This window comes from Cyrtonyx montezumae, unplaced genomic scaffold (assembly GCF_038088225.1).
Source record: "Cyrtonyx montezumae isolate F1298 unplaced genomic scaffold, pur_monq_1.0 scaffold_8, whole genome shotgun sequence".
In the NCBI taxonomy this organism is placed as follows: domain Eukaryota; kingdom Metazoa; phylum Chordata; class Aves; order Galliformes; family Odontophoridae; genus Cyrtonyx; species Cyrtonyx montezumae.
The window spans coordinates 98754973-98779826 of record NW_027072089.1 but is presented as its reverse complement, the minus strand read 5'-3'; the positions used below and the strand labels follow the sequence as shown (position 1 = coordinate 98779826).

Here is a 24854-nt window from a genome sequence, read left to right as displayed (position 1 = left end):
ACAACTTAATAAATAGTATATTATCTTTTATTTAACATATCCTACAGCTAAATATTTATTCATTTATTTTTAATTCTCTCACCTAAATTGCTAGCAGGAACTGGTGAGAAATAAATTTAGAGAATTAGTGCAGAACCTGTGAGCAGACAGACATTTTGACAATGTTATAAACACTAAACAACTTAAAAGCAAAAAGTAAAACTCATGAAAGATTCCATTCAAAAAGGGACAAGTTAAAGCATTTCACAGTCATCACTGAAGTTAGACACAAAAAACAAACATTTGTCATCTAAAAGAGATATACGTTATGTAATGTAAAAGTTTAAATCATTCTTTAAAGAAAAATAATAGATGCCTTCAGGGAAATATTTAGTACCCACTGCTGTCAACAGAGACACTTGCAAGTGGAACTACAGGGAGGTGGATGCAAATTCAACCTCTGTCCTTTAGAATCTCAGAATCAACAAGAACAACAACAACATCAAAAGAAAAAAAGCATAGCAATGGCCAGAAAAATCCATAACTAAAGGCCAAATCCACTTAGAAAACATAAATAATTTGTTAATCAATAAAAAAGAAGGCTAGTTGAACTTAAAGAGATTTCATGTGTCTTTATCCACAGCTTCCTTCCGGCGCTGGGTCCGGAAATGACGCTCAATATTTATTGTTACTTCCCTTTGCAAATTTCTGCTGTTAGTTTTTCCTGCTGTTCTGATCCAAGGATGCTGAAGTACTTGTCGTGCCGTGTAGCGCTTCTGGGGATCCACTATCAACAGCCTGGTTATGAGGTCTTTTGCTGCTGTTATGAAAGAAAGAGCGAAGAAGAAAAGCAATGTTATGATTCTGACAGTTGTATCTTACAAACTTCATTTTTCTTATTAGTTTTGCCATAATGATTTTTTTAGTGGCTATCCCCAGGAGATACTGTAGAACTACTGACAGGAGATGTATCTCCAGCATGTTCTTTACTGATAGCATTCTCCCCTGCAGAATGACAGAAGAAAGGGACTGGAATTTAATCTGCAAGGCATTCTAAAGACATGTGGTGAGGTGTTCTGACTCACAGGAATTAACATTGGGTATCTTGTCCCTCAAAGAGCATAAAAGTCATAGAACGCTGTTGAGAATGGTCTTTAAAGATCATATAAGGAGAGGTGGGTTTTGGGGTCCTGATATTCTTATTCACAGCAAATGATACTACGAGAGGACTGAATTCACATATAAAGCAAATAATCACGTAAAACAAACCTGTAATATACTCCAAAGTTCACCAAAGTCACTGTTCTGAAGAAAAGGGGAGTTTAATGTGTTCAAGCTACTCTAGGAAAGAGTTTTACCAGTTTTCAGAACTGGTACACATGCTGAATCTTACCTGCAGAAATACTGTCCCAGTATGGGGAAAGGAACTCGTAGTGACCCAGCTGTATGATTTGAAACAGCTCTTCTTGGTCACGGTCCTGACTGCGAAAAGGGGGAAAACCGCAGAGCAGAATATAAAGGATCACACCAGCTGCCCACATATCTACTTCGAGCCCATAGCCTAAGGAAGAAAAGACAAACCATGGCAAATGATCTTTTACTGGAAGTTTTAGTGTTTTGTCAGGGTGGGTTTTTTTGTTGTTGTTGCTTTTGTTTCGGTTGGTTGTTTTTTTGATTGGTTTACTTTGCTTTTTTTTTTTTTTTTTTTCTTTAAGGGAGGGTGTGGAAGAGGAAGGAAGACAAAAAACAACAAAACCCACTACTTCTCATAACTGGTAAGGAACTATTTCTTTTTTCATTCCACTCTCCAAGAAACAGACAAGCTTTGCCCAGTTTCCAGAAAAGACGAGGTCAGCAGAAGAATAAGTGGCTGGTACACCACACTTGCAAGCTGATCCTCTCTGTTAATAATCACAGTTCTCACACAATGCCTCTCTTCTTCAACATGTTACACAAACACTGTCTTGTTTATCAAGGCCAGTGCCAATTGGAGACTAATTGAGAAAATGCAGGATATATTTCTAAAATAGCCCTCTCATAATCTTTAAAGAAAAGAAACAAAAACAGCAGCATTAAGAGAGTGCCAAGTTTCCACTGAATGTAATGTAACAGGAGATACGCAGCCCAGCTCCATTGAACATGGTACAGAAATAGCTTTTCTTAAGTAATTAACAAGAATTGACTCCTTTCCAGGTCTGAATCATTTTGGATACAAATAATAGAAATTCTCTCTGAGGTGGACCAGGCTTTGGCTTGTTAAATAAATTTCACATACACGTTCACCATCCTTTTGCAATATTACAGTGCCTTGAAAAATCGTTTTGAGTTACGGTCACAAAATAGGGGTGACTATCCTAATGCTCCAAGATAAATTTTTTCTTATTTCTCCATTTCAGCAATTGTTATCCATGATGCTTTGATTAATGCTTTGTCTGCTTCAAAATCACAGCTATATATCACATAGACATTAATAAAGAAAACATGACTGATTCCATGTTTGTGTTTGTCAAGAGCTAAGAAGTTTTCTTCCCTTTCATAGATTTTGCTGCCAGCCAATCTAACCCAGTAGGTTGAAACATACTGGAATATATCCATGATTCGAAAGTTAAATGTAGTTTTATGCTACAAATCAGATTTATACACTCACCCTTTTCAGCAAGTATCTCGGGGGCAACATACGTTGGTGTTCCACACACAGTAAATATGGGTTTTGTAACCAGCTTTGCAAGGCCAAAATCTGCTAGTTTCAGTGTAGTAGATTTATCTGCATTGTGCTGAACCTATACTCAATGAAAAAAATATATATTTAGTTTGCATGCATTTTAAGATTGTAAAAAATAAAGGAAGTGGATAATAGTAAAGAGTAAGAGGCTCTAATAACAGTACCTTCAAGTAAAACAAAATTACATGGAAACCACATTACGACAAACAGAATTCAGAAAGTTTTCTCTTCCCACAGATGGCACAAGGAGAAGCACTAATAGGAAAGGAAAACTTTGCTATACAAGTTCTGGCACACATTTCCATGAAATGGAAAGGAAGAAGACCAAAAATGAAGAAGAGTGAACCAAAGGTTTATCTTTCCCCTTAAGAAAGGGAAAAGGGAAAGTGCAGGCCTCAAGATGCGCCAAGACAGGATTAGTTTGGGCATTAGAAAGAATTTCCCCACAAAAGGAATGGTCAGCCATTGGAACGAACTGCTCGGGGAAATGGTGGAGTCCCCATTCCTGGGGATGTTTAAGAGATGCATGTAAGTAGCACTAAAGGACATGGTTTCGTGATGGGATGTGCTAAATTAGGCCAGTGGTTGGACTTAATGATCTTGAAGATCTTTTTCAACCTAGATGATTCTGTGATTTAATAAAAGTGGTATTTCCAAATATACCTCAGACTTTACAGAGTCATTTGAAAAGCCCACCTGTATTACAGGTCTAATGGAGAGGTGTGGTGGAAGGAAGCATTAAACTTTCTTTCCAAATTACTCTGCTACTTTACCTACTGCCCTCAAAATGAAAGTCACAGTAACCACACAGTAAGAGCTGGAAAAACTGATCCAACAGAATGCTCTCATAAATGTGTCTTTCCAGCAGTTCCCACGTCCTGCATCCTCACAGAAAGTAATCAGAACACTCCTTCCCATTCCAATCATGTGTGCATAAGGGTTTAGCATTAATTTGTAATGCAGCTAATGAAACATTATTTTAAGAAAAACTACTGAAAGGTCAAGTCATGAATAAGGTAGGAGGATAATTAAACACATCAGTATTTTTAATACTGGTTACTGAAACTCTCATATTCTTTATGTAAAAACAAATAGTAATAAAAAAACAAAACTTTTTAATGAGAAATTATCTGTCTCTAAGTATGGTGAAAAAGGACCTAACGTGACTACAGGAAAGCCAAGATAATCTGTTTTCAGGTTTTGAAAAGACAAACTGGAATAAGATGTGACAGGCATACTTCAGGCTTTAACACCTCATACTTCACCATCAGGCAGTGCTTGAGGCAGCCAAAAATTCAAGATGGTCTCTTATAACTAAGGGTACAGATAGGACTAAATTTACTCTTCTATGTTACAACCAATTAATTCCCATTTATCTTGTTTACAGAAGCTATAAGCACTCTTCCAGTTGTAGTTTAGCAAAACCTTTTGAGGTTTTTTTTCCTCCGTTTAAAGAAAAAGTGTTTAGTAGTGTGAAAAAGTTGCCAAGAGCTGTGCAGAGAAAGCTTCTGCAGGAGAAAGATAAAATGCTACCTTCTCTTTTATTGAATTAGTTAACCTCATGAAGATTTTTTGTCATCACACGCTGTAGTGTCAACAGCTGACACACATGAAAAATAAATAACAAGGGTAACAGTTATTTTCTAGAGCAGCATCCACAAGAGTTATATTTTAATAATGTGGTTAACAGTGGTAGAAATTTACAAAAATATATATATCATAATTGAAATACTATATGAACACAAATACACTTTTTGACTGTATTATTATATAAGGAAATGGTGTCATACATGGAATTTCAGCTAATATCCTGCATTGCACCAGGACAAACAACGCTGAGAGGTTTATACAATTGGGTTTCTTGGTTTGTTTCTTTTAAAGAAACCAGCAAGGGGAGAATATATGGGTCTGAAGTCCAATCCACAAAAGCCAGTAGAAAAAAGCTGGTAATTCTGCTTGATGTAAAAAGTATATGAGTATTTCAAATAAGCTGTAGCCCTACTCTCACATCAGAGCACAAGGTGGCAATACTGCACCATGTGTTCCTGAGGACAAAACTGAACTTTCCTTTTCCTTCACCGAACAGCTAGCAACACCACACAACATGGATGTATTCTCACAGCTCTACGATATAATTTCAAAGACAGCATGAAATCTGTCAGCATGTCTGGAAAACTCAGCGGAGAACTCCTCAACATCCTCGCTCAAAATTACTCAAGGTCAGCACAGATCAGCTGAGTGTACACTTCATCCCAAACTTTGTGTTCTTCAGTTCACCTTTCCACCGCCTGGCAGCCCAAAAGAAACTGAAACAAACATGCTTTTACAAAGAAAAGCTCCTCAGGATATTCTTTCTTGAGTGTTTACTCACAGAAGTAACACAAATCTACAGTCTTCTCAAAAGGCATCTAGCCTCTGACATCTGCCAAATGTTCTCTGAAATGGTCCAAAGCAAAAACTGTAATGTTACAGGATCATACTACCTTGTTCATGATACCTGTTATTGTATCTGTACTTAAGACTACAAAAAATGGTTGCAAAAGTTCATTCAAAAGAGCTGCCTCGTCTTACCTGCCTGAAGAGCTAATTGAGATGAGGAAGAGCAGCATTCAAATACACTTTGTCAACAGATGGCCAATTTAAGCCACACAAGTATTTGTGCCATCCAACTGCATTGCTTGCTACTCTCTTGAACATAGGATATTCAAATATTGTCTGTGGATTTCTAGCCATACACCTAGAAGATTATAATACACTAATACAAAACAAAGTTCACCTAAAGAAAGGGATAAATGTGGTCTTTTCCTTTCTTTCCCCATTTGCTGATAACTCTCAAGTTCTTGTTTGTTTTCACATCTATATTGGGAAATCCATCAGGGTGTTTAAAAGATGGTTTATAACATTAATATTCCTCTTTATGCATCTATGTTTGCTAGTCCAGATTCCTCGTATCAGCATAATGAAATCAAGCTGACCCATGGGAACTAAAGAAAAAGCACTGCTTATGCATTTGAGCTTTCAGTCATCCCTTGCTGGCTGATAGAAGAATCTCTCTCTCTCTCATATAGAAACATCACAGAAAATAAGCTGCCTTGGTTAATCATACTGAAAGCTCCCAGAAGGTGACTGTTTTTTTTTGTTTGTTTTTATCAATTACTTAGACAGGTGTATTGAGTGTACCCTCAGCAAGTTTGCTGACGACACTAAGCTGAGTGGTGCAGCTGACACAACAGAAGGAAGAGATGCCACCCAGAGGGACCTGGACAGGTTTGAAAAGTAGGCTGGTGGGAACCTAATGAGATTCAACAGTGTGAAGTGCAAGGTCGAGGCAATCCCAGATACACTTACAGACTGGGAGAAGAACTCATTGAAAGCAGCCCTGCAGACTTGGGGGTCCTGATGGATGAAAATCTTGATATGAGAAGTGTGCATCTGCAGCCTACTGTATCCTGAACTGCATCAGAGAAGGAGTGGCCAGTAGGGTGAGGGAGGTGACTGCCTCCCTCCGGCTCTGTCCTTGTGAGGCCTCATGTGGGGTACTTGTGTCCAGGGTTGGAGCTCTTGGAACAGATCCACAAGAGAGCTGTGAAGATGATTAGAGTGCTGGAGAACCTCTCCTACAAAGAAAGGCTGAGGGAGCTGGGCTTGTTCAGCTTAGAGAAGGGAAGGCTCTGTGGAAACATCCCTGCAGTCTTCCAGTACTTAATGGGAGCTTATAAGCAGCAGGGAGATTGACTTTTTACACAATCTGATAGTGATAGGGCAAGAGGGAATGGCTTTAAACTTCAAAGGGAGATTTAGATTAGATATTAGGAGAGCATTTTTATATGCAGTGTGGTGAGGCACTGGAACAGTTTGCCCAGGGGATGCCCCATCCATGAACTGGTTTACGGCCGAGGTTGGATGGGTTCCTGGGCATCCTGAGCCAGTGGTCAGCAAATCAGGTCACAGCTAAGGGTTTGGAACTAGGTGGGCTTTAAGGCCCATTCCAACCCAAGCCATTTTATGATTCTGTGGTTAAACAGGATTTTAAATCAAACACATTTGGAAACTTCTGACAGTATACTTGTAAATAGCATCACAAAACCAAAGTTACTCAATAAAAAGGTTACAGTTCACAGTGTCATACACATGAAAACAAGAGGAAAAAAGTAAGAGCAAGAAGAGGAGCAAAAAACTAAAGCTCATAAAAAGCTATAAACTATTAGTGTGTTTGGGACTGGTACAAGTTTACAGTCAGAAATACATACACCCACCATCAAAAAAGGGAACAGGGATATGGCTTTACATCTACAGTTGTAACCTGGAAAAAAAATTCTTTACAGTTTAAATTTCTGACCCATAAGTCACCACCTGTGGAATTAAACTGCAGCTCTATAGCTAAAAATCTTGCTAGCAAATTCCACTCCTATGCTTTTCCAGTTAGCTTTAAAGAAATGACCACCTTGATTTGTGAGACCAAATACACCACACTGCAGAGGCTTGGTAGCAAAGGCTTTCTTGCTGAACATCTAATTCTACACCAGGTGATTCTGTTAGTGCAGAGGGAGGGTTTCAAAGCAGGTGTCCTCACACCAGCTGTCGCACAGATTTTGTTTTGGTAGCACAAGTCACCACCTCACACTTATACCGCAAGGAGTTTGAAAGCTGTGGACAGACACAGCAATGAAAAAGAGGGAGAAAGCCAAAAAGGGTAACGGTGGACTGTTACAGAAGTCTTTAACTGGAGCAACACGAATAGCATAGCAAAGTAATTAAGCCAGGTTTCTAGTTCCTGTGTGAATAATTTTATAATTCAATAGACATCAAAGTGTATTTGCACGTTTTCCTATGTAGGGAGGAAAATACTGTTTCCCTTCTTTCCCCAACTTCTGGAAGTGTTCTTCCCCAGTTGGCTGCTTTTCTATCAACTCCAATGGAAATTATCCAGTAGGTTTAGAAGTCATTAGAAACAGGGTTAAGTTCCCACAGCAAACATATTTACAGTAGACAAACACATTCTCTTACAAAAACAGGCTAAAGAACCCTTCCCATTGCTGGAAGTTTTAGGAAATATGGGAAAAAAATAGCTGACAAGAAAGAGGAAGATTCATCTGACTAAAAGACAACTCCAGAGTAGGTCAAATTACTCAATATACACACAGAAAATGACTAGATTAGATTGGATATTAGGAAGAACTTCTTCACAGATGATGAGGTGATGAGGCATTGAAACTGGCTGCCCAGAGAGATGGTGGAATTGCCATTCCTGTAGGTAATTAAGAGCAATGTGAACATGGCATTAAGGGACATGGTTCAGAGGTGTAATTCTTAGTGTTAGGTGGTGGTTGGACTCAATGATCTTGAAGATCATTTCCAACCTAAATGATTCTTTCAAAAAGTAAGGACCTATTTCTGTCCTCTGTGCACAAGGAGAGCCAAGGGAGACCAACTCAGACAAAAATCTGTGGTATAGAAATGTGAAGTAAAGGTATCCCACAACCAAGGACAAAAAGGAGACACTGGAAGATGTCAGCACTTCCAGAAGACAGCTTCCAGCTGCACCCAAGAGCAGCAGATAAAACCATAATATTTGCTTTACTACTGGTTGTTAGTGCTCAGCTACGACCGTCACTAAGCTTAACAGGAGCTGTCCTTCCTGTGCTACTCTTCAGAAAGCCAGAAACTTGCTCAAATGGTTTGTATTTTTAGGGATACTTATTAGATAGCTGATGAGCTAGCCAATATTATCAACAATTCACAGACTCATTTGACTTGCTGAATACACTAACTTAAAAAAAAATACACTAAATTAAAAAAAAAAGTTGTTTCTAAAACAGCTATTCATCCAATTCACAAGCAAGGTGAAACCAGAAGAGGTAACATTTTCTTTCTTGTTCAGTTTAGGTAATGCAGTTCTTACATGACAAAATACCTACACAGTGGTGGCAAGTCCATCCTTGCAAACACATTTTCTGTGCTTTCAGCCAGAGCAAGCAACACAATTACTTCTGTGCTACAAAGCTCTGCCACTGCCCATGAATCTCTGTATTGCAGTGCTGTGAACTACAAGTAAAAAGCATCAGATGAGACCCAAACCCCAAAACCATGTCACTCTTTTCACTTACCCATAGTACTGTGAAGGTTAAATATTATAAACAGATGTGTAGCATCTGATCCCAGGTGTTTCACACACACCGGTTTAATTTCAGTAAAGAGGAAGGAGGAGAAGCTGGCTAATAATGGAAAATCAGATTCTGGAAGAAATACCATCAGTTCTGAATAAAACTTTGCTCTAACGGAAAAACAAGGGAAGATGGTAGGGTCCAGAACTACGCTGCTTTCTGCAAACCAGCCACTTCCTATCTTTTATTTTCACAAACACCCCACATAAAAAGGATTTTCATCAGGCTACTCAAGATGCATACCAGAAGCAAATACAGACACCATTGGTTAACAATGTTGTTCCTATTCCGCACAGCCTACACTGCTGCCTTTCTCCAGAAATCCACACTCACTAACATTAATTCCCTTGAAGAGCTGACTGGCATATAGGACTAAATTGTCTGCTATCCTTTTTTGGCTAACTACAATCTTCCATCAGCAGATCAAATTAGCTCTGTTAGAGAAAGGCAAATATTTGGTAACTGCCTGCTATGAAATTTGGAACCCTAGGAGAAGTGCATAACAAATGATTGGCAAGGCACAGTTGTTTATTTTCACACTCCTATAATAGGTGTCATACCAAGAGTCAATATTGCAAACATTTCTATGCATATTTACATGAGAGTAAATCTACTAACTTCAGCAGCATATTCAAAGAATGTGCTGGAAAAAGACTTCTCTCTTTAGCATGAAGTGAGTAGTCGAGTTGACTTTAGTGCTCAGTGGAACACTTGCATTTACTGCCATATTACTTCAAACAAACACACTGCTCCTAAGAAGATAAAATTGCCAGAAAATATAGAAATCAGTACAATAGAGGACTATCACAGTGCTCTTCAGGATGGGTGACTGCAGTGGGCAAAGAACACCAAATGTATTAAAATTGCTAACATCAGTTATTAGTTTTGATCTGCAAAGAAAACAACTTATGATTCAGTACATGATTTGTAAATGCAAAATATTCAAGCTTGGGTACCTAAATTCAGATGATAAATAGCATGCTGGAATTTCAGAAAAATACAAATGCTTACTAGCCCTGAAAGCCAGGTCAGTTTCATTTAAATTTCTACTTGCAGGCAACATCATCTGCAACATACAGTAGATGTATGCAAAGTGACCTAAAAAGCTAATTTTATTTCAAGGTTGTAGCCACTTTTCAAAACAGAACTGCAACAGTATATTCCCTCTGCATATTCTTTGCATAAAACTATTCAAAGATGCATAATAAAAAGGAAAATAAATCCAACTCCTGCACGTTTGCCAGTACTTACCAAAAGGTTCTCTGGTTTGAGGTCTCTGTGGACGATGTTCTTGCTGTGAATATACACCAGGGCTTCACACAGGTCAGTAATCATGACAGCAGCATCATGCTCCGTGAACTTCACACTTTCTATGATTGCATCAAATAAGTCTCCTCCTGGGACGTACTCCAGGATTAGATAGATCTCGGCCTCTGTCTCATATACTTCAATTAAGCTTACTATATTGGGATGAGAAAGACTCCTAATGATCAGGATTTCACTTTCCATCATGTCCTCCTTCCCCTTCAGCTTGGATTTATCAACAATTTTCATGGCGTAGATCTGATTCGAGTCACAGTGGCGACATTCCTTCACCACTGCAAAATTCCCATCCCCAATAGTCCTGCCAATCTCGTAGTGGTTTTCTACATCAGTTCTGCTTTTTATGGCATGCCTTCTGCTTGTGCTTTCCAGTCCCTGAGTCTTGTTTTCTTCTTTATTCAATCTGCGCTCTCCTGTTTTTTCTCTTCGTGTCATGTCACTCTCCCTATGTACAGTATTTCCCTCTCTCCTCACACCCTCCTCTTTCGCCCTCTGCCCCTCTCTACCATCCCTATGTGTTTTAGGTGGTTTCTCAGCATCCCTAGGAGTGTCTTTCATTAGCCAACCATTTTGGTTAGCTACACAGCTACTTCCATTTTCTTCCTTCATTTCATGAGCTATCTGCAGCCCTTCTACAGCATTCTTCTTTATTTTTACTACTTCCTTCTCACGGTTTTCATGCTTTTCCAAATCCCTCTCCCTCTCAATGCTCCTTTTTTGTTTTTCCAATCCTTCATTAACATTTCTATGCAGAGGCTTCCAAGACCTTCTACAGCCATTATCTTTCCAGCCTACATCTTCATCCTCCAGAGGAGTTTCTGAAGATTTTCGGCAATTCCTGATTTTCATATTTCTTTCTACGTGGTACCTCTGACACACACCTGCATTCCGGTCTGCGTTCTCAAATGAAGACTCAGCCTGCCTTTCTTTTCGCAACTTTTGTCTGGCCTGCCTTTCCTGTTCACACTTCTCACACCTCAATACCTCCACTGAACTCTCTTCCAACCCTTTCTCAGGACTTCTATCTTGGGTAAGGTATCTCTCATCTTCTCGAGCTTTTCTAGAAGGTCTCACTCCTTGTTCACCATTCCAACTCCCTCTAGTCCACTTCTTTTTGGTTCTCATTTTTTCTTCTTGCCTTGTCTTGGATTGACTTTTTCCAGCTACCATTTTGGGAGACACAACATCACTGCAGTTCTTGGCAATTTCTGCCTCATCAAAGCCACCATCCGCTTTCGAAGCTTTGTCACACATCCTGCTCTTCAGTTTTTGGGACTGCTCCTCATTCTGTTGAATTGCAGCGGCAGCATATGGATTTTCAGGACAAAGTTCTTGTATTGCCACTTCCAGGTTCTTCAACGTAAGGGGCTCCCTGCCCAGAGCTATGAACGCATCACCTTCTCTGAAGAAGTCAGAAACACTTTGGATTTCTCTGCCTCTTAGACTGTAAAGCTTTCTCACACGATCATTCTTCCAGCGTGGAAATCCCAGAGCTTCTGAAATGTCAGCCATTAGCTGCTCAAAGGTCTGCACCGATCTCCTGTTCAGAAGCAAGGTTATCTTCCTGAGTGTATGCCCACAGGGTCTCACCACTGTAATAATCCTTGGCTTCACAGGGCTGTGCTCTGAATGTATTGTGTGAAAACCATTTCTGGGATTAAAACATGAAGACCTACAACTACGTGCATTCACACATTGTTTTCCACAGTTTTCACGACCAACAGGAGGACAAGTCCCACGCAGTTTCCTCTCTGTTACCTTCGAGCTTGCACTTTGTGACATATGGTCAAACACGCTTCGATGTCCTAAAGCAAAGAAACAGTGGGTATATTATTCATTTTCAATCAGTAGAGCTTTATGAGTAATAGTTTTCTATGTAACTACTGAGTTTGCAAACTCAAACGATACTTGCATTCAGTGCAAGTGCAACAAAGCCATTAGAGAGTAACTTCACATGCATGCGGCTACAGACACTGTTTATGAGGAAACACTTATGTTTGTGAGAAAACAAATATAGGGTTTGCAACAAAGTGATTCTATTTAGGAAAAAATATGGTGCCTAAATGCCTTCATCTGCTAAAAATTCCTTCCCCCAAAAGAGGCTTCCTTGTTTAACATCCTTTCATATATTCCCTTCCATGAGCTTACTTGTTTCCTTTCTGAACTCTATTATCATTTTCACCTCTAAATCCCTCAGCAAGATCCACAAGTGTACTGCATGAAGTGAGAGATTCTAGTTTTGATTTAAAATTGCTACCAGATGAGTATGTATGTGCAACCTTATATTCTTTATAAATACCTCCCCTTCATGTTCCCTGTACCATTCGTTTAGTTTCTAGATTTTTAAGACAATTAAATAAGATTATTTCATAGCTATTTTTATACAACCTTTTCCTTTAGTACTTTTATTGTATTTTTTTCGTAAAGAAAGGCAATCTCAATTCTGTTTGATACTTTGGTTTGATGTTTTATACTAAAAACATAAGTAAAATCACAAAGTCTTGAATAACTTTCAAGGACAATTCTTCCTCCAATATTCCACCTTTGAACACCAATCAAAGAAAGCAACATCATTCTTCACATGGATTTTTGAAAAGAAAGAACTGAAAACATGGTTGTGGCCAAGTCACCACATTATTCAGTTTATAAACTGAAGAATAAGCTAGGAACGATATCACCATAAAGTATTCAGATCTCTTATAAAACTTGATAGCTCTTTTCAGTCTCAGGAAACAAACTTTTATGATGGGACCATAGAACGCTTCTAACTCCATTTAACAGTCTTATAATTCAGTAGGGAACACACATTTAATGCATTTGAAATAACAGTATAAACCCAAAGGTTCACCATAACACAACAACTCAACAATCACAACAATTATTGAACTTCAACCAAGAAATTCCCATACACAAATTGCTTAGCTCCCAGCAAACTCTACCCATTTTTAATACATTATTATAAGTATGTAGCCACATGACAGGGTTGCAGTCTGCAAAGGAAAACTCGTGCATTTGACAGCTCCTCTTGGGGATAGAGGTAAGAAACACATTCAAGAGCTCTGGCAAGCTGAAGTCTATCATGATTTGGTTTTCAACTGCTGAAATGCCACTTTCAGTATTTCAAGCGCTGTATTTTTAGTTTCTTCAAGGCAAAATGGAGTGAAAACGAATTATACCCCTCACCTAGAACAACAAAAGGGAAACTACACCAAGAGACACTGCTGCAGATCTCCACTGCCCACTGTTTGGTGCTACGATGCCAGGCATTCTTTCGCTGTAATGCTTTCACCCCTAAATACTGTGTGCTCCTCAGCATGTCCTTTAGTTCTTGGCTTCAATTCCTTCCTCTGCCAAACAAGATAGATATTTCTTCTCCAGATAAATATTACAAAGACACCCGGCTGCCAGTATGCTGATTGAAGATGTAAGCATTATATAAGAGCTACATGACTAATGCTTGGTGGTGGCACAAGTTATTTCTGTCTTCATTCTAGTTTTTAAGGATGATCTTGTTACTGAAAGATGACAACACGTGCTAGTAATTTTTCAGCAGGTATTTACATCGTACCCAGAATAAAGCCAATTGTGAATGGTGTGGAGAGAGAGAAGTCAGTCAGATGTAATAACAGTTCTCTGAAATCTAAATCAATTCCAAACCATGTTGGTTACCAGGAACTGCTGAAACTCTGAATGTAATCTGCATTTTCAGATTCTTCAATACGCACTGTCAAAGTATTACCTTGCTTACAGGAACAGCACGTGACATTTTTACAGTTTATAATCTTACTACAACACAGAAACAATGCTACACTGATAATGACTTTTCCCACAGATTGTGTTCCTAGCATTACCACACCTTTTGCAAACCATTTATTTTAAATGCCTGGCTACACTGTTGATTGTTTCAATTACATCAATAATGTTCCCTTTCTTCACTAAGTCAGCTAAGCTTTAAATGGAAACCATGTTTATTCTCTATTCTATAACTAACAGAATAGGAACAGTTTTATTCAATTAAAATGAACAATCCAGGAAAGTGGTTTTGTGCTTTTTAAACTGCCTTCATTCCTAGCCAAAACAGCATGACACAAGTCATAAGCTAAAATAAATATATAACCATTTAAGGAGTAAGAATGATATTGCATCTTTTTCTAACGGAAAAAAAAGAAGTTACATGAATGCCTAAATAAATACAAAGTTATCTCCTACTGTTTCCTGAGGAAAGTGGGAAGTGCCAAACTTTGTCAGAGTGGTTGCAATGACTAATCTATATATTACATAAACTAAAATATAATTTCAATTGCCTGTTACAGCTATGCATTTTATTCATTTTCTAGTTAAGCAGATTTTAATTTAACTGATATGAAGCAAGCCCCAATCTTTCAGGGAAAAACAACACAAAGCAACAATAAGCATTTCTAGAAAGCCTTTGGATATCTTACATGAATCCTAAAGCTTCAAATCATATTGCTTTGAAACCTCATTTCTATATTTATACAGAAGTGGGAGAGAAAGGAAGAAGGTGGGATTAGAAACACACTTCCATGAGTCTGAGCGCTGGCAACTGATACATCAGAGAATAAAACAATTTCCCTTTCACTGTCCTTGTGAGAGCTAATGGTTATTAAAATTTATAAGAAATATGTATATTTTATATGCACAAATGCTTACATATGTGGTGGTGATTATTTATTTTTAACTATATACACTTGTGTACCACTAAGTATTAAAAAAAATAGGGTGATAGAGAAGCCAAAGGCAGAGAGCTAGGGGAGCAGCAGGGCTGAGGCAGCTGCTGGAAGGGCAGAAGCACTGTGTGTCCCACCTAAGCCATCCTTGCTGGCACTGGGAAAAGAAACCTAGGGCTTAAAGCAATACAACATTCCAGATGAGGGTGACATGATGGTCTTGTCTTGTGGGGTAAACTGATCACATCAAGCCCTTAGAGGAGCAGGGAGAATGAGACAGAAGGATTTGAGGACCCAAGTACGTTGCACAGAGTTCAGCCATCTGGTGACCACAGCATAAGTGCTTCCTAGAGAAAACATTGGTTGCTGCATGGAGCACAGCTTTTGGGTTCACTTAGAAAAGTCCATTCAAAATCCATTTGTAAAAGTCAGCTGATACTAAGGGGACTGGAATGAGGGAGTGAAGTATAGGATGGAAGAGCACAAAACTTCCTCAAGAAGACTCATCCTTGTAGGAGTTTGGCTCACTTAAGCTCTGAATAACATGCGTAGCAGAGTTTGCCAAAGGTCACCAGTCATGGCAATTAAACATTTATTGCTGCTATTTGCCCTTCAAAAGTTATCCCTTCCCTTGACTAGTCTAAGTTTTGCTCATTAATTAAAGTATTTCCACTCCTCTTACATTCCTTGTTGGCTCTCTAGTTGGAGATCACAGTTTCAGTAATCAATGGAATCGTTTACCCAGTAGCTAATTCTGCTATCATGACACAGGCTGCTGGGCAATTAAATTTTTACAAGGAGTATTACAACACAATTCAAAACAGAAAGAAACACTGAGGAAGGATTGAGTTATGGCATCACTTTCTGCGAGTAAAATGTTGCTACTTAAGCCCTGTAATTTATTTTGAGGGCTTTGGATCAACACGAGAGTCTTTGCTTGTGAAAGTTCCCCCAAAAATAATGAGGATTACTCACCCAAGTAAAGCTGCACATGATAGAAATTGTGTACTGGGAGTGGTTTTGATGCATTGGTTTCAGAACAGCATACATGAGGTGCTGTTTCAAAGGTGAAGTGAAAGAATAGCACTGTCTTATCCTTATGCCCCAGAAATTCCCAATAAGGATATACAAAACAAAGACACCAGGGTGGGGGAACAATCTAAGCAGCATTTCAAAGTAGTTGGGAGTGAAGAATCTCTCTGACCTTTAACTCGGAGCAGCCAAGTTCATAGTGCACACAGGTTACCAGTGTGCATCAGCAGCCAGATGCTCTGGAAGTGTGCTTCCTTGAGCTCCTCTTCTTGCTGTAAATTATTAAATGTTGCAACTTTCAGGGATAGTCCATTAGTGTCCAAGACTGAAGTAGTAGTATGAGGAGTCTCAAGGTACTAAATTAGTTACATGGAAACAAAATATGATCACAGGCATCCTTTTACAGCAAGTAAATTTTACATGGGCATTATTTACAGCCCTACAATTGGAAACATTGGTGTTTTGTTTTTGTATTTCTCTAAATAGGCATAGCCCTGTCTATTCTGCCCTCCTGATCACAGTGCCTCTCTGTCAGGCTTCACAGCATTTTGAGGAAGAGATTTTGTTTGAGTCAGCAACAATGAAAGGCGGTCACTCTGCATCAAATTTTGACCAAATAACATCCTATGCAGAAAAAGGAAGTCAAAATTCACAAGGTGTGGACGAAGATAGTGTTAAAGATTGCAGGACAATCCCAGCTGGCTCCTAAGTAAGCTTTAATCTATGGCTCAGAGCTATGGAGGGCCTTTAGGACTGAAGTATGCTTCAGCCCTAGCAGGAGCAGGAATTGCACGTGAAACATGGGATAGAGACTGGGTTAAAAATGGAAGTTGACTGGGGAGAAATGCAGAAAAAAGAAAATAAAAGGCAATGGGACACAGAGCTTGTAGGGAGGGAACAAGAAGACTGGGAATAGGAAAAGGACCTGAATGGGGCCTTGCTCTTCTGATATCACCATTCAAAAGCCAGTCTGCGCGTAGCTGAAAAAGGAAACCTAGCGGAGATTTGGGATGAGAGGATAAAGGAAAAGAAAAAACCAAGAAGTCACATGTGAGGACTGGGATAAGCTGCAGAGAAGGTGGCTAATAGGCCCATAGTTAGATACAGGCTAACAGCAATTTCTGGGAACTTTGCTGACTCAGTGAAAGCAGATGGAGATTGTAATTAAAATGCAATAAAACGTGAGAGCGAGGATATGAGCAGGCTGGGAAGTCAGGCTGGGTGCTCAATTTCAGCAAAAGGACAGGATGGGGAGCTGTAACAGAACCACTGTCAACCCCCTGGCCAGTTTCTCTGCAGTTCTGGATATCTACCTCATTCTGTTGTCATTTCACTCATATATAGTGCACCTGGAATCAAGACCGCACGGTCAAAAAGAATTCTCTATAGAAACAAACTCTGCAACGTGAAGAGTTGAAAAGAAGTGAAGAATATAGGAAGAAGAGTTATGCTGCCTAAGGGAGCAGAGGCCCGGAGAGCAGGGCAGTACCTCAAGCAATTCCACAGAGTTTCAAAGCAAAGAACTTAATCTAGATTTTTCAGAGTGGTTTACATTCCAGTGACTAAAACAACATCCTGAGATCTGATCTGCAGAACTGCTCAGTGCCCATAGTAAGGGAATTTGCTGAAAGCTGTATGTGTCTGGGCAACTCAAAGGACATTTCTGCCCATGTTAAAGAATTTTTCGCTTCATATTTTTGAATCTTGACTCCCACTGAACAAAATACAGTGAATGTCCTCCCTTTAAGAGTTTTCACCGAGACATTAACCCACATTTGCTGCTGTAACAAAAACCATAACAGAAAATGTTACAAGTTAATAAGCCAGTTCTAAGAGTAGGGTTCAAAAAGCATGCAGTGAAAGGCATGAACAGCCAGGGTAAACTGCAAGCAGATGCTCATTATTTAAGCTTTGTCCATCCTATACACTGATAGATGAAGAGACCCTGGGGAAAAAAGCAGCATCTGATAATATAATTAATGGTTATATCGTAATGCACAGGAACAGGAGTAGGTGGCAGCCCCACTCATCAATAGTCATAAAGGCTTGGCTTTGTAACCTGAATAATGTTAGATTCTAAGTACCTGGCCTGGTAGAAGTATATTGAGCAACAATACGTATTTGGAACATCTTTGATGGCAGGACAATTCTAAAACATACTCTGTGATAAAACATGACTGTAAACCATACTGGATAATAAACATGATCTACAAAAACAAATAAAATAAGCACAATCTAAATATTTTTCATAGAATCATAGAACAGTCTGGATCAAAAAGGACCTCAAAGATCATCTAGTTCCAACCCCCATGCCATGGGCAGCCGCCAACCTCTAGACCAGGCTTCCCAGAGCCACATCCAGCCTTGCCTTGAATGCCTCCAGGGATGGGGCATCCACAACCTCTCTGGGCGACCTGTTCCAGTGCATCACCACCCTCTGAGTGAAAAACTTCCTAACATCTAACCTAAATCTCTTGTCTTACTTTAAAACCATTCCCCCTTGTTCTGTCACTATCAACCTGTGTAAACAGTCATTCCCCCTCCTGTTTATATATGCTCCCTGCAAGTACTGAAAGTATTTTAGACAAAATTTGATCAGATGACAACAGAAATTAATCCATCACGCTGTTTGCATGTATTCCAACCCGCATTAGCTATCAGTGCAGCAGGAAAACAAAAACACATTCAATCTTCCAAATACTCCTTTACCAGCTGGACACCTTCAGGAACAGTTGTAATACTACCACTATCTAAAAAGGAATTTGGTTTAATTTCTATAACATCACCTCTACTATCCTAGTGGGCATTTCCAATCATACTCAAACCAGCACATTCGTGTTCAGTTTGTAGTAGCATAACAGAGATAACTGCTGACCCAGTCTAACCCAATCTGGAGAAAACTAAAATTCCACAGCAGCTCAGGCAGCAATCTGAGTTCACTGAAGAAAAACAAATCTGAGCTTATCTACAAAAAGGACAAACAACCCAGAATAATATATCTGTCTCATAAATATACAGTTTTAGCCCTAAAAGATCCCATAAAATTAGTATGATGGGCTTCCAAGTTCATCATATTTCATGAGTTCACATCAAGCATGCTTAACTTTGCATGCAGTATTATATTTTCTTTAACTGTCAGCCCTGCAAACTCAGCTGTGCATCACATTGGGCTCCTCCTTCTCCACACATCACCAACGGAACTAAAGTTTCTCCTGGGCAAATTATGTCTGGTCCCATTAAGTGATTGCTAAAGTGTCAGCTGTGAGGAAAGAAAGCATCCTTAGTACTGATCCTGGAGTACAAAAGAGTGAGAGACAAACACCTTTGTGCCCACACCCTGATCGCATAAGCCCTAAGCAGGCACCAAGCAAGGTTTCAGTTTTAAGAATGGAATAAACATTATGCCATGCAAAACAGAAGCTTGAGATCTCCAAATCATTCTGCTCCCAAAATGTCCATTTCCATTCTTTCACATTTACTCTGCTCCCTCTCTCTTTCCACTATCAGTTTTCAGACATTGTACCACAGCACCCAAAAGGCAGGCATATGTAGTGAGGGCACCCATAACATGGGAAGGATTGTCTGTGGGGACATCCTGGATGAAGAATCTTGCAGCCAGTTGTGCTACAGCCAAGGGAGGAAGCCTGAGGGATACCCACCCTGGATCTTTCGCTGTAGCTACGTGAGCACTGGATTCTTCCACTCTGAGGACTGATGCTGCCTCTGTGTCACCCACAGCCCAGCGTGGGTGCCAACCTGCAGTGGAACACATGTAGGAGGCTCAGCATGCAGAAGCATGTGACCGTATTTACCGTATTTGGGAATCATGAGGGATAAATGACATTTAACAGCCATCCTTCCTTCTCCCTCCTCAAAGAAGATCAACTCGAGAGTTTTCCTTCCCTCTTTTTATTTTCCCCGCACTTCTGCTAAATGTCCAGAGTCAATTCGTAGCCCGCCCTGCTCCTCTCCCTTCTGGCTCCCTCCCAGAGACAGACCGCTGCGGGGCAGCCAGATCCGCCCTGATGGTTTTACACTCCCTTTCCCCATCTGCCTACTATGCTCGGGCAAAAGTTACCCTCCTGGCCGCTCATCTGCTCCCCCTGCAGGCCCACAGCAACCCCATCACACTGCTCGAGATTTTCTAAACCGAGCCATTTGTAATTTAAAAAAAAAATAAAATATTTACAGCAAACACAGATGGCTATTGCCATGTTAGTGTTAAACTGAGCTGAATCACCCAGATCAGCAGATGAAGGTAAAGATTACATGTAGTCTGGTAATGAGTCACAAGTGCCATCATTTTTATGGGGTTTTTTTTAGAGTAGAACTCCACTTTCATTATCTATTCCTCCTGACATTTTAAGGGTAGAAAATTAAAAAAGTGAGCATAAAGAAAGTCCTTTAAAGAAGTACACAAATGCATAATCTGTAAAGACTAAGTGCACTACATGTGAAATGAATCAATGCTTTCAGATACATGAAGCTCACTTTAACTTATAACCCCGCATTATACCAAAAAAAGAATATTATGAAACTGTTAATTTTTTTTTTCTTTTTTTTTTTTCTCCGAAGATGACAGGCAGTATATTTTACTGGGAACAGTCTTGCCTGCTTTCTGGAGTTTGACAGGTTTGGGGTGGTCTGCCCCAGTAACCAGGGAAGCAAGCTCTGCAGTCTGGGACCTTTTAGCACTAGAGGACAGAACTGATGGAGGGAAACAAAAGCATCTTACACAACTGCAAGGTTTGCCACGATCCATCTGGCAAAATTTTCCATCTGTTTCTGAAGGCTCAATGCACAGGCAGTTTCACTTCCATGCTGATGCTCTTGACCTCTAATTGCCATATATCTAGGCTGCTCCGAAAGTAATGCCTCTTATTTATTTCCACGGAAACTACAACAGACACAAAGAGCACAACAACACGACTTGATAAAGCAAATTCTCAGCTACAAAACACCACTTTTCAACACCGTCACCACCAACAGCTATGCATTTTCACCAGCAATGAACGAGAGCCTGCGTGCCGTGCTTTTCAACGTCTGCACCAGCAGAGATGACCCACTGTTGTTGTCATCACCTGTAAAACACACCACCCACTGCCTCCTTCACTGTGCTTACATCCACTGTTTGGTCTCCATAAGCATTCAGCAAATGGCAGTGAATGTCAGCGGGTGCCATACTTTTCCACATGGAGGAATTCAGTGACACACCTTTGCTTCTTACGTGCTTCCAAGTCAAACAACCCTTGGTCAGACTGCTCCCCTGCTGCCATCTTTCAGATCACAACAAAATGTAATAGGATAGGAATAGAATACAAAATGTAATAGGAAGGTTCAACCCCTACTGCCAGACCACCGACATCCACCTGTGACTCTACAGGCCAACATAATAAAATGGGAAGCATTACTTTCAGAGCAGCACTCGTATTTCTAACTAATTGCTGCTGTTTCATCACAGGTAAGCTTTCATTGCTTTTTTAATCCTGTTAGCCAACACTGCCTCAGTCGAAGGAGCAGGAATCTGTTTCTTTTAGTGTAGGATTTTACTTCCATTGCTTCCCTAAATCTCAGCTTGATGACTAATCAGTTGCAACTGAGCAAACCCAGTGGAAAAAAAGAGCTTGCAGAGATGTCACTGAGGGTTTAATTAGGCTTCTAGATCCTTTGTTACCCATAACTTTGTTGCATAACTAAAGGAAAGACCTGCCAGAGTCTGATTCTCCATCTGGTTTACAAAAGGGTGATTTACCCAATTATTTTCCTTGAAAATTCAGCACATTTAGGAGAAGTTAACTCACATATAAATGTAGAATTCCCTACCTCATTATTATAGAACCACGTTTTCAGAGGAAAGTCATATACTGAAGTAAATATTGCAAAACAAATGGTTTTGCAATACTTCTAGAAGAAAATGGGTTTCTCAGGCAAAACTCTCAGGCCTGCATTAATTATACTTACAAACATGATGACAAGCAGAAAGATCAGGATTTTCACGTCACTGGGTATTTCTCAGCATTTCTATTTACGATATCATTTGAGGTGACAAGAAAACTTTAAGAAAAAAAAATCTGAGTTTATGTGAAAGCTAATAATACTGATAGAATAGGAGATAGCACTTTCAGAATGATTATTGAGAGCTTCTTCTAAGAATATATGACACTGGCAATTGTTTTGCACTCCTTAAAACAATTAGACAAGTAAATTGCACTAGTAACAGAGGAAAGCTGGTAAATACACCTGATGTTCATTTGCAATGATGGGAAATTGCTGCCAGATAAGACAAACCATTTGCAAATATTACCAAAGCCTCAAATTGACATTAGAACCAATTGAGGCAGAAGCTCTCCTGTCATCTGGTTAGCATTTCCAGTATCTCTGGTGGACATTCTCAAGAAGGATAGGGCACATACTCTGAGAACAAGAAAAGCCTAGAAAAACAGTGTGCCTTTATGAGAAACGTCACATTCACCTCTTTCAACTGCCACGTTCTCAGCTCTGATCCAAGTTACACTGCAGCTAATTAAAAGATCCACATTATCTTCAGCAAGAGCAGGAACAGAGCTAAGTGAGACTGCTAGTCACCATAATGTTCTCATGCTAATTGCGTGTACAAGAAAATCTATACACCAACTTGAAATGTTTTTAAACGTTTAGGAATCAAGTCAAAGCAAAAGGGCAAAAGCAGCAACAGAAACCAAGTCAATTAATACTGGAACTGCTGGGAAAGAAGGAAGGACCACCAGCTTCCTTGATTCTTACAGAACTGTATGTGTTTCTGTAGAAAATACACCGAACTCAGTGATCTGAGAAATGGGGAAATAAATCCCACACAACTTCCCTTAGTCACCACGTGCTGAAAGCCCCACAGATGCCAAAAAAGTGAAGCTCTGAAAAACATGACTAGAAAAAGCAGCAACGCAGACATTACAAATAGGGTCACTGCTAAAGATATATTCAAAACGTAGTTTACCATGCCTAAGAAAATTAACTTGAAATACAACTAACAACAATACAAAGTAACTTCTGCAAAGCTCAAATTCAGTGTCTTGAACAGTTGTCAATACGTTGAATTCAAACCCAGTTATCTTCACTGACAGTTTAAGCCCAATTAACCAATTCAGGTTAATGAACCACAGATGGAGATTTACCAGAAGCTAGCTCTCGGTGAAGATGTCCTAGCACCCTACAAACATCTTCATGGCAAGTATTGTGCCATTTCAGTAGATCCACACCCACTGCACTGCAAGAAGGAAACTCTGTGGGATGAGCTCTACCCGAAGAGCTGCAGGATAGCTTCCTTAGCTGTAAAATACAGCTGCCTCTTCAGAAGACCGTGACAAAGTTGCTGTAATAACTACACTTGCACCACATAAAGCAGCTCTAACACGTTCTGTAAAGCTTCGTTGCACTTGCTGTTCTGTGGCTCTCTGCTGGTTCTCAACGTTTCAGAGTCAAACTTCATCTCAAGTATATATATATAAAAGAAAAAAAACGTCGAGAGGGAAAAGGGGAGCTGAATATAAATAAATAAATAAATAAATAAATAAATAAATAGGAAGTGCAAACAAAAAAATAAAATAAAATAAAAACCTGCACGCAACTGTGCACATGCATGTGCTTTTGTTTCCACATAAAGCAAAAGCGTGCAAGATGTACTACCAGATTCGGCGATGAAGTCTTCGATTGCTCCCTCACAAAATAAACTCTAAAACGCTCAGAGGAAGAAGCTAGAGTTTGGTTACGCTACTGTCAGGTTTGTCTTCTGTCTCCGGCTTTTGTCTTTTAATCAACTTTTCAGTACACAGCGCAGAAGTTTCTATCTATGGGGTGATTCCAAGCTCAGCATCTCACGACAGGAAAACCGGCACAAACCAGCAGCCCGGACGGACTCGAGGACGACGCTTACCGCACGTCCCCCGAGAAAGGCAGAAATTAAGGCTGCGGAAAGTTGAGGGGCAGCTTTCCTGTAAGCACCGTTATTAAAGAGGAGAGAACGCAACCGATCCCGCTACGCGAGGGGACGCAGCCGGCGTCCGTTCTCCCGAGGCGGTTGGGCTGCCTCACGCCGCATCGCCCCAACCCTCCACACCCTGCGAGCCCACACGGAGCCCACAAGGGAGACCTCCAAGCCCCACCGCCACCACCCTGCAGCCCGGCTGCGGCGCCCCCCCGCCTCCCCACACGACCTTCGTGGGCTGAGGCGAGGCGGGAAGGGCACTCACCCGCGCAGTGGCCGTAGGAGCAGCAGCATCCCGCCGCGGGGTGCAGCGGGGGCGGCGCGGCGGCCGGCATGGCGCGGAGCTTCGGATCGCGGTCTCACCGTGCCAAACCGTGCCTGACGCCTGCGAGGGCAGGGAATGGGAGGGGAGGCGGAGGGAGGCGGTGCCTTGCAGCGGTCACACCGGCGGTCACACCCCTCCGCCTCCCCGAGGCGGCTCGCGGTGCCCTGCCGCGGCCTCCCGCCCTCCTCGGACCCCCTCGGTCGCTCCCTTTTGCCGCCCCTCCTCGTCCCCTGACACCCAAGTTTCCCTCCGCCGTCTCCTGAGGCTGCCCTCCTGCCGTGCCACCAGGGTGTCCCCGCAGCCTCCAGGCAGTCACAAGGCACCGGAGAGGATGCTGTGGTGTCCTGCGTGGCTTCACCAGTGTTCCTCCTCGAGCAGCAGAACTAGGGGGCTTTTGTAAAAGCCGCTTAAATGCCACCTAGGCTTAAGTTGGGTTGGATTAAGAAGGGGAGCACTCAACTGTGTAAACAAAGCGTGTATTGAACGCGCGATCTACCAGTTGCTTAACATCAAGCCGGAGAAGCAAAGCATTCAGTAAACTCATGAAGACGTTCTTTATCTGTTATTTAGGAGCAAATTTAATGTCATCGTGAGATGACCAGTGGCCAGTAGAAGGATGTGATTGTCCTTCAGCGAGGAGATGGGGCCCTGCAAAGGTCTG

General features: G+C 40.7%; 1 protein-coding gene across 2 annotated transcripts; it reads right to left on the bottom strand.

The window, feature by feature from the left end:
• Nucleotides 1-397: 397 nt before the first annotated feature.
• On the bottom strand, nucleotides 398-24238 carry DCLK3 (doublecortin like kinase 3). Of its 2 annotated transcripts, none has more exons than XM_065752128.1 (5): nucleotides 24134-24238; nucleotides 10117-11993; nucleotides 2627-2759; nucleotides 1373-1540; nucleotides 398-796 (listed from the first exon to the last, which is right to left on the bottom strand). In XM_065752128.1, exons 1-5 carry the CDS (start codon nucleotides 24201-24203, stop codon nucleotides 603-605), a joined length of 2442 nt encoding a protein of 813 aa, XP_065608200.1. In that variant the 5' UTR covers nucleotides 24204-24238; the 3' UTR covers nucleotides 398-602. The 2 variants fall into 2 exon arrangements, with proteins under 2 accessions (XP_065608200.1, XP_065608199.1); XM_065752127.1 differs by having other exon boundaries at nucleotides 399-799.
• Nucleotides 24239-24854: the final 616 nt, after the last annotated feature.

Bases quoted from the DNA above. Each gene is read 5' to 3' on its own strand.
- DCLK3 (XM_065752127.1), bottom strand. From the start codon at position 24,203: ATGCCGGCCGCCGCGCCGCCCCCGCTGCACCCCGCGGCGGGATGCTGC. The intron at 2,760-10,116 runs GTAAGTACTGGC...CATTGAGTATAG, and splicing joins TCAAACCAGAGAACCTTTTG to GTTCAGCACAATGCAGATAA. The intron at 1,541-2,626 runs GTGAGTGTATAA...TTTCTTCCTTAG, and splicing joins CGAGATACTTGCTGAAAAGG to GCTATGGGCTCGAAGTAGAT.